Source organism: Oryx dammah, unplaced genomic scaffold (genome assembly GCF_014754425.2).
Source record: "Oryx dammah isolate SB20612 unplaced genomic scaffold, SCBI_Odam_1.1 HiC_scaffold_18, whole genome shotgun sequence".
In the NCBI taxonomy this organism is placed as follows: Eukaryota; Metazoa; Chordata; class Mammalia; order Artiodactyla; family Bovidae; genus Oryx; species Oryx dammah.
Genome location: NW_024070202.1, coordinates 47099735 through 47113315, shown reverse-complemented (window position 1 = coordinate 47113315; position 13581 = coordinate 47099735). Strand labels below are relative to the sequence as shown.

At 45.2% G+C, this 13581-nt stretch overlaps 1 protein-coding gene across 2 annotated transcripts in view; it reads left to right on the top strand.

Annotated features, from left to right (window-relative positions):
* The first annotated feature begins 4978 nt into the window (after nt 1–4978).
* The window catches only part of PUS7 (pseudouridine synthase 7), a 55104-nt gene continuing 46501 nt past the window's right edge, over nt 4979–13581 (top strand). Inside the window, exon 1 of one of the 2 annotated variants that reach the window (XM_040260809.1) lies at nt 4979–5239. In XM_040260809.1, the coding sequence (XP_040116743.1) occupies nt 5113–5239 (127 nt within the window). In that variant the 5' untranslated portion in view covers nt 4979–5112. The remainder of the gene's footprint in view (nt 5240–13581) is intronic. The other variant, XM_040260808.1, reaches the window with a different exon arrangement.

Genomic DNA, 13581 nt, shown 5'->3' with positions numbered 1-13581 from the left:
CTTCCTTTCCTACCAGAGAGGCTCTGCTCGTGCAGCTGCCGGCCGTGTGCAGAGGCTCCCCCTGCCGTCCGGGGGTCGGATCAACCCCTCTGGAAGGAGAAGCGGGGGAAAGGAGGGGCGGGGAGGAGGTCTTTCTCAACCTTGGTAAAATCTCCACTGCAGTGAGGTCGTTAATGATGGAGCTTGAAGGTACCCCTCCCTCCACACCATAAATTCCATTTAAGTCATTTCAACTTATATTTCCGATGATATACCAGATGTTCTGAGAGTGTGAGGGGACTTGTCTACTGGCTTTAATGTAATTTGGTTGGACTGTTTAGCTGCGGAATCTCCAATGTCTTTTATCTTTGGATCCTTCTTTTACCGCAAATCAGATACACCTAGAGATCACCCTCCAACTTCCTACCTGGAGGGTGCAGATCACATTCCGGGAGCTGAAAGGAGGAAAAGGACTGGGCATCTAATATATACTCGCGCAGTGCAGAGGCCAAAGAAGCCTGTTCTTTGCTAGGGAGGAGGACTAGGATTGCTGTCAAGAGTTAAATAGCGAACCCAGGGATTTGACGACTTCAAAACAAACGTGCGAGTGTTACCGTGGAGACCGAAGCAAACAGGGGGAGGGGAAATAAGCAACCCTTAGAGAAAACAGAAAACATTCAACGAGGAGAAAACTTTATTTATATCCTGAGATGCGTGACCCCCATTGCAACCATAAAGCAGTAACAGTCTACTATTTTAAAGGAGCATTTAGAGACAAAAAAATATAATAGTAGAAATGAAAATTTCAGTAAAATAGTTTGAAGATGAATGTTGGGAAATATCCTGGGGGGCAGGGGGGGCGGCGGCGGTGGTGGTGGTGGGAAGCAAAAGGTCAAGTGAGTAAAAAAATAGGAAAGAAAAAATAAATTAGAGGACCACTCCTGGGGAGTTAAAATAAAAAAAAAATAAGAGTTCTAAAAGAAAAACAAAAACAAAACAGCAATTAGGGAAAGAGTAATCACCAGCAAAACAATTAAAGAAAATTTCTCCAAACCAAAGGTCATGAGTTTCCAGACTGAACTAGGTCCCACTGAGAGCCAAGCACAATGGATACAACCTGACTCATCCCGTGGCTTGTCACTGTGAAACTGCAGAACGCTGAGGTCAAAAAGACAATCCTAGGCTTCCAGAGAGGAAAAAAAAGAGATCTTTTAGAAAGGATCAAGAATCAGTATATCATTCAATTTCTCAGTGGTCACAAAGAAACCCAGAAGACATCAGAGCATGTCTGTCAAACTTCAAAAGAAAATTTATTTCACACTGAAATTCTGTACATGACTAGTAAACTACCAATCAAATGTGGATAAAGAATAAAGGTGTGTTCAGACATTCAAGACCTCAACAAATTTCCCTTTCGTTTATTTCTCCTTCCTCAGGAAGCTACTGGAGATGTATGTACTCCATTAAAATGAGAACTAAACAAAGGAAAAGAACACATGTGATATGGGAAACATGCACAGGAGAAAAATAAAGTGGGAAGCCCTGACAACTGTGCACTTGCCATAGGCGGTACAGGTCAAAAGTTTCTAGAAGAGGTGCCTCTGAAAGATAAGACTGATAGAACTCCTTATCTGTCAGAATCTCTGCAGAGAGGTTTAAACAATCATTAAGAAGGCAGGACTTGGTTTGATGATGAATAGTAAAACAAAATAAGACCATTATTAAAGAAAAACAAAAACTGTGAAGGGAATAGAATTAATCAAAGTATATTACTTTGCTCAAGATGTTTGCCTAACCATAATGAAGTTAACACAAATCTGTTTTACAAGTACAATATAACGATATTGGGCACATAAAGAGGTGGGAAGTGTGGTGGGGGTTGGGGAAGGTCTAAGGGAAGTAAGAAGAGATGAACCCTCATTTTTCATTAAGTGAAGTCAATAGATACTGCCTAAAAGTGACACAGCAAGAAATAGAAATGCAAACATTTCATAGAAATGAAGGTAAATATTAAAATAACCAGTTGAAAAAGGTGAAATGACTTTGAGGAAGAAGAAACAGGGAAGGAGTAAGGTGGGAATATAGTCTCTGCTGTTTCATTGCAAAATTTACAGGATTTTTGCAGAATTGACTCTAACTCACAGATATGTATAATTCTGATAAAAAAATTTTTAAAAATAAACTAAGAGAAAAAAGATTACTCTAAACCCAAATTTTTGCCTCTGAAGAATTGTCAGTCTGGTGAAGGAAGTAGACACGAATATTAATTTGAGTGCAGGTAAGTTCAACAAGGGATATGTTTGCACTGATTGAGGGAGCACAAAAAACAATTAACTACTATCTGGAAAATGGAAAGAGATATCTACGATGGGCAGAATATGAGACAATAAGGATGAAACAAGATAAATGGGTGTTTTAGGCAGTTAGCAATCCATAGTGATGTGCTTTCGACAAAGCACAGTCAGTCGTGTCCAGCTCTTCTCGACCTCACGGACTGCAGTCCGCCAGGCTCCTCTGTCCATGAGGATGCTCCAGGTAAGAATACTGGAGTGGGTTGCCATGCCCTCCTCAGGGTATACTCCCCACCCAGGGATGGAACCCAGGTCTCCTGCATTGCAGGTGGATTCTTTACCGTCTGAACCACCAGGGAAGCCCAATCCATAGTGCTGATGTGTAAAAGCAGGATCCTGAATATTATATATAATATACATGTTAGGATATAATTTTAAAGTCAAAGAGAACATTAAACTGTCAAATGTTTATTAAAGGGAGTTGGAATGAGGAAGAAGTTTTGAACATTCCTGTGTTATTTTAACTATAAAAGCCAATAAAGAACTGCCTTTTTGGAGAAGAAAAAAAGTAAAAATGTGTATTTTACTTGGCTCTTGTCTAAGGCAGCTTAGGCTGAAATGCAAAGAGGGTAAGTTTTGACCACGGAGTTAATGTACAAAGAAATGTGAACATTCTTCCCTCCATATGTGTTTGTAAGGAGTTGGGCCACAGTTTCAGAGAAGATACTTCTTAAAGGACAGTTCAAACAACATAAGTTTTAACTACCCATGTTCACTTCTCAGATTTTTTTCAATAAATATGTACTTTAGTACTGTATCATCCATGGATATGGAACTACAGATATAAAGGGCTGAGTATCAAGTTATACTTGGATTTTCCACCAGATAGAGAAAAACATCTACTTCTGCTTCATTGACTATGTAAAGCCTTTGACTCTGTGGATCACAGCAAACTGGAAAATTCTCAAAGAGATGGGAATACCAGACCAACTTACCTGTCTCCTGAGAAACCCATATTTGGGCCAACAGTTAGAACCAGACATGGAACAACTGACTGGTTCAAAATTGAGAAAGGAGTATGACAAGGCTATATATTGTCACCCTGCTTCATTAACTTATATGTAGAGTATATCATGCGAAATGCTGGGCTGGATGAACAACAAGCTGGAATCGTGATTGCTGGGAGAAATATTAACAACCACCAGATATGCAGATGATACCACCATAATGGCAGAAAGTGAAGAGGAACTAAAAAGCCTCTTGATGAGAATGAAAGAGGAGAGTGAAAAAGCTGGCTTGAAACTCGTCATTCAAAAAACGAAGATCATGGCATATGGTCCCATCACTTCATGGCAAGTAGAAGAGGAGAAAGTGGAAACAGTGACAGACTTTCTTTTCTTGGACTCCAGAATCACCACAGACAGTGACTGCAACCATGAAATTAACAGACGCTTGTTCCTTGGAAGAAAAGCTATGACCAACCCTGACAGCATATTAAAAAGCAGAGACATCACTTCTGTGACAGAGGTCCATATAGTCAAAGCTATGGTTTTTCCAGTAGTCATGTACGGATGTGAGAGTTGGACCATAAAGAAGGCTGGGCGCCAAAGACACGACTTAGTGACTGAGCAACAACAACTGAACAGAGAGTTGGGGCCCCAACCCCTGTATTGTTCAAGGGTCAACTGCATGGGAAAAATTAAATTTAGACTGACTTTCTACTGTGTGGGTGTGGTAAAAATATTTGCAGTTTGCTCTCACTGGGACATTAACCTATGAACTAACCACAGTTCAACAATATGTGATTGTACATGCATTAGAGACAGAAAACTACCCGAAGTACTTAACTGAGATAAATAATATCAGAGGAAGGCAGGATAGAACACTACCAGTCTGCATGAATTACCTATAATCAGCTAACCAGATTCCCACATGTAAACCCAGGGTATAAAAACAAGTCTACAAAGAAAGCTAAACACCAAAGAATTGATGCTTTTGAACTGTGGTGTTGGAGAAGACTCTTGAGAGTCCCTTGGACTGCAAGGAGATCCAACCAGTCCATCCTAAAGGAGATCAGTCCTGAATATTCATTGGAAGGACTGACGCTGAAGCTGAAATTCCAGTACTTTGGCCACCTGATGTGAAGAACTGACTCATTGGAAAAGACCCTGATGCTGGGAAAGGTTGAAGGCAGGAGAAGGGACGACAGAGAATCAGATGGTTGGATGGTATCACTGACTGGATGGACATGAGTTTGAGCAAGCTCCGGGAGTTGGTGATGGACAGGGAAGCCTGACATGCTGCAGTCCATGGGGTCACAAAGAATCGGACACGACTGAGCGACTGAACTGAACTGAAGTGCTGCTATGGAAAACTATATGGGGGTTAGTCAAAAAATTTTAAATTATCATTGTTGTTGTTCAGTCGCTCAGTGGTGTCTGACTCTTTGCGGCCCCACGGCCCCCATGGACATAATTACCATACGACACTGCAATTTCTCTCTGGGTTCATAACCCCACTAAAGTCCAAGTGCGGCAGCCCGTGAGCTCCTAGAGTGAAAGGGCCACAGTGAGCTCCAGCCCCCACAGGTTGCGAGGCCAAAAGATGCGAGCGCGCTGCCTCCCGGGGTCCAAGAAGCAGGAGCGGGATGAAGCGGGTGAGACCGCCTCCCCTGATCGGTGGGCAGGGCCAAAAGCGGGGCCGGCGGCGAAGGGCAAGCTCCGCCCCCAGGGGAGGGGCCAGCAGGCAGCGGCGCGTCGCTGCGCCGCACGTGTGCGAGCGAGGGGGCTGTGAGTCCGCCTGAGCGCTGCGAGGACCTCGGCATAAACCGCGCTGGCTGCCTATGCTGGGCTGCCCTCGTGGTTGGTTCCTCCGAGTGGCCCTCACCTCCGCCTTCCTCCGGCGCCCGGAGCAGCGCGCCCGCATTCTCGTCGCCCGCCCTGCGCCGCGCGCACGCTCTCAGGCCCCGGGTAAGTGTGCGGCCTCCCCTCTGCCGCCTGGGCTCCGCGGCCAACCCTCGGCCCGGCGCCCCGGCCCGAAACCCCCCCTGGAGGGGCAGCATGGACTCGGAAGGAGTCCCGGTCGTGTTCTGAGCCCGCGGCGCGTCCACGGTGCCTCCATTACGGATCGTGCCCGCGGGAGCGCGGCTGAAGCCCGGCTGGTCTAGCGCCTCGGCGGTGCCAGCCCCGCCCCCCCTGCTCTCCGGGCGGGTCCTAGCGGCCGCCGCGCCCTCTCTCCTCCCAGCGGCGCTGTCAGCGCGTGGATCACTGTCCCACTTCTCTTCTTTGCCCCCCGAGGGTTCCTAAACTCTTCTTCCTCCCGGAAGAGACAACCCGCCTTGATCCTGAAGCCCTTTACAGTGCTCCCGTGCACCGCTGGGCCCGCCCACGTTCTTTCATCCTCTTATCTCTCATTACTAACAGCGATCCTACTATGTTCCGGGCAGGCTCTCAGGTTTCCCAGTGTAGGAGCAAACCAGAGTTGTTCTCGGTCAGATTTAAATGAGTGGATGCAGCAGGGGATTGCTGGGCGTGTTGAAACTAATCCGCAAGGTGTCTTTACCGCCAGTCCTGCACCGAGAGATTTAAAAGTACACTCTCATTGCCTGGGCATTAGGGCCTGCCAAGAAATAAGGTTTGGAGAGTTTAGTCTTTCACATATTTAGTTCTGTTGTCAGACCACTTTTTTTTTTTAATTCCGAAAATATAGGATAACTAAAGGTTGGTTTTTGTTTCAAGTCTCTAATCATCTGTGAATCGGGCATGCCTCATCACCTGGGGCTGCCTTGGCAGTTGAGGGAACTGTTAAAAATCAGACTACTGTACACTCGTACTGAAAAGGGACTGCTGGATATGCAGTGATTTTGGTTCGTCATTAGGCAAGAGTAGCCAACAGTTCGTATGTATTAATTTACAACTCCTTTTGAACTTATATTTCGGTAGAAACTGGTGCAGTAGAGCGATTAGTAAAACATGGCTTTTGGCCCTAGATAGGAGAGAGAAATGACAGTCCAGCTGGTCCCTTGACCAAGTTTGCTCCCATCTCAGGGTCTTTGTTGGCCCTGTTTCCTCTGCTTTTCATGTCTAGTTCTTGCTTCAAGCCTTTGCTCACAAGGCACCTCCTTAGACTTTACTGAACAGCACCCCTCTTATTCTCACTGTCCTTTCTCTGCTTGATTTGTGGCTTTTACAGATGTACGTTTCTTCTCTCTGATATGTAATTTTTCTCTCTGATATGTAAGCTCAGTGGGGGCAGGAAATTTTCTTTTCCCCAGGGCCTGGACCAGTGCCAGACAAATAAGAGGGGCTCAATAAATATTTGTGAAATAAATCTAACAGATTTCATTACTTCACATATTAGAGTGTAGTGTGTGCCCTGCCCTAATGAGAGAGCTCCCTACTGTGAGAGCTGGAGGGCTTCTTGATGGTTTTGCAGAGGAGGAGGAGAGATGCATTTAAAAAGGATAAATTGTGGAGGGTTTTGAAGTACAGATGAGATTGAGACTAATATTGCTGTTTTTTCGACGTTCATTTTGCAGGACTATGTTAAGGGACTATCAGTGTTGCATTAAAATTTTGGAAGTGCTAAACTTGATTTTTATTGTGAATTGTAGAGGAAGCTTATTTGTGAATCTAATTTCTTAATGAAAAACTTAAAAAACTGTTGAAATTGTAAAATTTCTAATCCCATTTGGTTCATTTGGAGTGTAAAAGAGATAAAATCTATTACTTTAGTATTTCCTCTAATGAATTGTGTAGGACTTCGAGTTCATGGGTATGTATCAGTGGATTTCATTTTCTTCCCAGAAGCATCAAGTTTCTAGTCTCTAATATAGTTTGCTTGACATTTGAGATGCTTTCTTACTGTTTTGGATAGTGTATTTGTGCAGCTTTGTTTTTTGAAAATTTTTGAAATTTCAGTACCATTTTAAAAACTGATAAAGCTAGACCTTTTACTTCCCATCCCTCCCCCCTTTTTTTTCCTCCCTTTTTTTTAAATCCAGTCGTTTTTTTACACCTTTGCTGTAGAAGACTTGAATATGTATATTTGGATTTTCCTGAATGCAAACTCATTTCCGTAGAGCAGTCGAACGGGGGCAGTCAGGGTTGTTCCATCTTTCTGGTTAAACTCTTCTCAGCTTCTTGGATGTTCACATGGTCCTCTCTCATTTAGAAATTATATTTCATTTCAGTCTTCTCATTTATGTATCTTCTGCTTAAGAAATTGATGCTGATTTTAGTTCTGCCTGTCCTGGTCCAGAAGTTTGCACAGCTGTTCTAGTAAATATACTCTCAGCTTCTAGGCCCACAGACAGAATTTAGCAAAACATATATTAAGTGATTTATAATCACTTGTGCTACGTATACGTTAATAATTAATGTCTGTATTAGGGCCATGGGCTAAAACAAATGGAAAGTAATTTTGTTTAATGAGCTTGTCTTTGCAATTAAATGTAACAAGAAAAAGAGATCAGGCAAGTGTCCAAAGTATCAAGCAAAAGACTGCCAAAAAGTACTAAAGGCCTGTTTATTTGGTGCTCTTGGCAGTGCTTTGAGGGTCTCTTAAAATTGAAATGATGTTTGAAGGAGAGAGCCATGCTTAACCATTAGCCCAGAAAACAAAAGAACCATAAGAAGCTTTGATTTTTTTCCCAGACTCAGCAGCACAGTTCTGCGGTGGAAAGCATCCATAATAAATATTAATGACCAACAGTTGAATAACAACAGCTAGAACAGACCTTTGAGCAAGTCGTCATTTTTCTGCTTTCCAGAGAAAGGAACTGAGACTTAAAGAGTGGTGTCTCACTTGGTAAAGGGCACAGCCTAGATCAGACTCCAAGTCATATGCCCAGACTGCCACTCACCAAACAAGAGTTGACACCAGTGGTTGATACTTCAGATCCACCATCTGCTAATATCCTCATTCCAGGGATGTTAGGTGTAGCAGTGCTGTCCTAAGCCTTCTAGAATTTCATTCACATGGGGAAGATAACGGGATGGAGTGATACACGTATTTTGGCTTAGGTGACTGGTAGTTTGTTGGTAAGATTCTTTGAGGTAAGAGATGCAATTTAAAAGAAGTGCATTTGTGGTGGGAAAAGATGAGATCACTTTAGGGCATGTTGAATTTGATGTTTGATTCCACCTCTTACTAGCTGTGTGAACTAGAGCAAGATACTCTCTGGGCTTCAGTTTTTTAGGGGCTAAGGTAGGACTAATAATGACACATAAGTCACAGGGCTGAAGAGAGGCTTGAATGAGTTCAGTGTGCACACGCTATCATTGTTTAGCTGTTGTTCCCATTGCCTTGGACCCTTGAGTAAACAGGGAGTTGGAGATGGGTCTTGGCTGGAAAACGAGACTGAGAAGGAATCAGGATGGGGGAAGGAAGCCGGGGAAGCCAAGTGTAAGCAGCAAGTTGAACAGGAGGGGAAAAGAGCACTTCGAGAAGCAGGAGAAAAGCGTGGAGTAGAAGCCAGATCCTCCACCTGAACGCAAGCTTCATGCTGGTGGGCTGTTTATTTGATTTGCTTGTGTCGTGTTGTGTCGTGTATGGTGCCTGGAATAACGCCTGGCACAGAGCTGCACGGTGAGTGTTGAGGGGATGAAGTACAGGTACGAGGAGTGAATGTTAAAATGAGTCTGGACCTCCCTTCAGAGGGCTGCCGTTGTTTGGCAGTGGTTATCATAAGGGGTTTTGTGACTGTGCTGGTAGGAGGGCCACTGCCTGAGGACCCCTGTTTTCTTTGTGAATGGCACACAGGAGTTGGAGGGATGGCAAGACAGCCTGGAGGGTTGTCATGAGAAGAAGTCCACTCAACTGGCCTTGTGTTCTCCAGCCAGGAGCACAGGTGGAGACAGCACAGTTGGTCCTCAGTTGAGGTTTAGCAGAGATCTTGCAGCAGGACTAGTGAGCAAGAGTGTTGAGTGTTGGTTAGGAGTTTGGAGTTGTTGAGCTTTGGAGTACTTGAGGAAATGAAGATGAAAGAGGTGGTGTCTTGGAACTGGAGGTCTTGGTGTGTTTGAAGAACAGGTAATGGGAGAAAGGGAGCAGTAGAGCTGGAGAGAGTGGTGGTTTGATGAGGGTAGAAGAGTTAGTGTATCTTTTTATACCTTGAACTTTTATAAGACATTTCAGACATTCACAGTAGAGAGAATGACATGATGACATCCCCGTGTTCCCATCACCTAGTTTCAACAATTATCAACTCATGGCCAGTCTTGTTTTAAATCTGTACCTCACTCCACTTCCATTCACCACTGGTTAATTATTTTGAAATAAAGTCCAGACTTCATACCTTTTCAACCATAAAGATTTCAGTCTGTATCTCTAAAACATAAAGATTCTGTTTTTAAGTGTAACCACAGTGATATTGCTGAAGTTGAAGTGCCAGTACTTTGACCACCTGATGCAAAGAATTGACTTCTTAGAAAAGACTCTGACGCTGGGAAAGATTGAAGGCAGGAGGAGAAGGGGATGACAGAGGATGAGGTGGTTGCATGGCATCACCAACTTGATGGACATACGTTTGAGCAAGCTCCGGGAGTTGGTGATGGACAGGGAAGCCTGGTGTGCTGCAGTCCATGGGGTCGCAAAGAGTTGGACACGACTGAGCGACTGAGTTGAATAGTGATATTGCGTCTTAAAAGTTGCCCATACTATCTTAATGTCATCAACTGTCCCCACTGTTTCAATATCCCTGATTGTCTCATAAATACATTTTTAACAGTTGGCTTGTTAAACCTGGATTCAAAGAAGGATCCAGGTTTATCTATTCGTACATTCCCCTTTCCTCCGTTTCCTGTTGCTGTTCATTAGTTGAGGGACTGTCTTGATCCTTGAGTTGAGTTTTCCACATTCAGACTTCTGCTGATTGCTTCCCCGTGCTGGTGGTGAACGTACCATCTTCTGTCTCTTTATGCCATCTAAACTAGTAGACACAGCTTCAGTCAGTAAGAACTTCATAGACAACAGCATGTCCTTTCAGGGGCCTGCAGCGTCTGGTTGTCTCTTTTTCGTGATGTTAGTGGCTATTGATGTCATTGCCCAGGGCCAGTATTTCATTAGGGAACTGCTACTTAGTTGTGTCTTTGATCTCTGTAGATGGGGAAGAGTTTCGACTCCTGTTTCAAGACTTCTCAAAAATATCTACTGATTCTTGTTATACTTCTTTGGATTCTCTGGCAGGTATTAGAGAGTTAATATCCTCAGAGTCTGCACACCCCTTGAAGGAGGACAAGAGACTAGCATTTATTTAGTTCCTACTGTGGCTAGCCACTCTGTGTTTGTCATCTCATTTCATTTTCACAATAGTCCTATGAAGCACATATTACTCATATTTTTCAGCTGAAGAACAGGGGCTAGGAGAGGTTATTTACTCTGATTAGTTCCACACCTGGAAAGTGGGTTGGGAAAGCCTGGTGTTCGGGTGCCTATATGGGTAGTGCACACGAAGGGAGGTAAAATGGGAAGACGTGGACTTAATAGAGAGGAGGGCATGGGATTTGGGCCTCAAGGTCTTCAGAGGAGTCTTAAAGGACAGGCGGTGGTGGTGCTCAGTCGTGTCGGACTCTTTGCAGCGCCACGGATTGCAGCACACCAGGCTCCCCCATCCTTCACTGTCTCCTGGAGTTGGCTCAGTTTCATGTCCATCGAGTCAGGTGAGACTAGGTTAATCTGAGAATGCAGATATGGAGGCCCTCCCACTGGAGAGAGTTCTGTGAGCAGTCAGGCTGGGATTGGGACCTGTGGGGGCTGGGCCTGAGTTAGAGGCGCATGTGGAGGATTGGAAATCCACGCAGTGCTGGATGATGGACGGTGCCGAAGCAGAATGAGAAGAGGAAGTAACTGGTGTTTCTGTCGAGGCTCTTGGCCCTCAGGTTGTTGAGAAAGACCCTGATGAGTTCTCTGCATTCTGGGAAGGACGTAGATGTGCAGCTCACCATAAAGCCTGAGCCCTCCCTGAAGAGAGCAGATTGCAGGACTTGGAAGGGTATCAGGACTCCTGGTAGATCCTCTCATGCCAGCTGGGAACTTGGGGTGGGGAGGGGGTTGTTTTCTTCTAGAGATGTCTGTGTCTCTTTTGGCTGGCAGGCTGCTTGAGGGGAGTGAATTGGGACAGATGGGTGGCCCTGATGTCCCTGGGTTGTAGGTGACTGAGAACTCGCCTAGGCTGCGGCTGGTCATCTCAGGCTTAATTTCCACTTGGTTGAAGGTCTTGCCATTGTAGATGCCCACCGTGCAGCCCACCACCTCAGGCAGGATGATTGCATCGCGCAAGCGTGCTTCACACCTGGGCATCTCCGTGGGCGTCGCCTCCTTCTTGGCTTCCTGCAGGCACTTCTGCAGCCGTGCTGCCCACTCTGGAGGCCACGGTTCCAGGTCAGCAGCTCACAGGACGTGCTCAGACCCTGGTCAAGGTCCACATTGCCGCGGGGGAGCTATTGTGGGTTTGGGGGGAAGACTGTGTGTGACGCAGTGTAATAAGTGACTCAGGGATGTCCGCCAGGTGCCAGCAACATTGCTGGACTGTACACGTGCTTGTCTCCTCCCCACCCCCATGCCCCCATGCCTCTTTCTGGGGTTCCCCTGTCAGGAGGAGTTCCCCTACCCTCTCAAGTCCCCAGGACGGAAAACCCGAGTCATCCTATAGGATTTCCTCTTTCCTCCACGTTGGTCACCCAGTCCTGTCCACACCACCTCCTAAATGTTCCTGAACCCACCTTCACCTTCTGTTACCCTCGCCTCAGCCTTAGATCAAGCTGACTTCTTTCCTCAGTTGTTGTCTTACCTAATCTCCCAGCCTAACCCCATCTTTCTCTTTGAAAAGATGCCATGAAATATCTCTGACTCATGAATCAGATGGCCGTTGGGTTTTCAGGTGTAATTCCCTCCATTCAGCCTGGTGTGGCTTCAGCCTGCTCCCAGCCTTAACTCCAGGCTCTCTCCTTGTGTGCTTTACTCTGTGTGATGCGGGGCCAGCTTGGTGGGCTTCCTCTAGCTCTCTGTGCATGCTGCACCACCCTCCTCCCCTCTTTTCCACAGCCTCTCTCTTAGTCCCCAAAGCTTAGCTCGGGTGTTCACTTCTGGTCTTTCATTAGGAAGGGGTCTTCTCGGACACCCTCACCACCAGTGCCCCCACGGTCTTCTGTGTGTTGCCATGTCTCCAAGGAAGCCCGAGGCCCTGTCTGCCTCCTTCACTGGTGTACAAGCTCTGAGGGCAGTTTTGTTGAAATAAAATGAGAATGAAATAGCACCAACATCACATAAGTCATTGTCCTCTTTTGCTGTACCTTGCTTGGAACACGTAAAAGATAAGCGCTTTCTTACTTGACTTAAGAGATAATTTTATAAATTGTACAACTAGTTGCAGTCCACTTCTGTTCCTGTTTCTTGGTTTCTTCTGTTTTCTTAATTTTTTTTGTCTTTCAAACAAAATTATTTTTATTGATATTTTTCTCCACCTGCCCCCCTTTTTTTGTAGCCGTCATGATCCTTTTTTCCTTTTCCTTTTCTTTCCATTCTTGATTTTTGACAATGAGGCAAGATCAAACATGGATTCTTAAAATTTAGTTCATCATTATTGCTCTGCTGTAGATGCTTCAATAGATGGGATTCTGGTTAACTAAGAGAACTAGGATGTTCTGCTCATTTATGTTCTTTATGTTTACTGAGTTTGTGTGTTACTTTAAGCATCTCCCGATATAATTAATATAGGGCTTCTCAGGTGGCTCAGTGGTAAAGGATCCACCCTGCGATGCGGGAGACACAGGTTCGATCCTAGAGTTGGAAAGGTCCCCTGGAGAAGCAAATGGCAACCCACTCCAGTATTCTTGCTTAGGAAATCCCATGGACAGAGGAGCCTGGCAGGCCACAGTCTGTGGGGTCACAAAAGAGTCAGACGTGACTTAGCGACTAAATAACAATATAATTAAAATAAGAAAAAGCCTTATCCCTGTTTTCACCTAGAGCATCAAATAAAATCAAATTAGACAGGCACTTGCAGTCTTAGATATTAATAAATGTGTGCTCTGTACTACAAAGTATATATGGCTTCCTAGACTTTTGCTCAGAGAAGGCAATGGCACCCCACTCCAGTACTCTTGCCTGGAAAATCCCATGGACGGAGGAGCCTCGTAGGCTGCAGTCCATGGGGTCGCTAAGAGTCGGACACGACTGAGCGACTTCACTTTCACTTTTCACTTTCATGCATTGGAGAAGGAAATGGCAACCCACTCCAGTATTCTTGCCTAGAGAATCCCAGGGATGGGGGAGCCTGGTGGGCTGCCGTCTATGGGGTCTCACAGAGTTG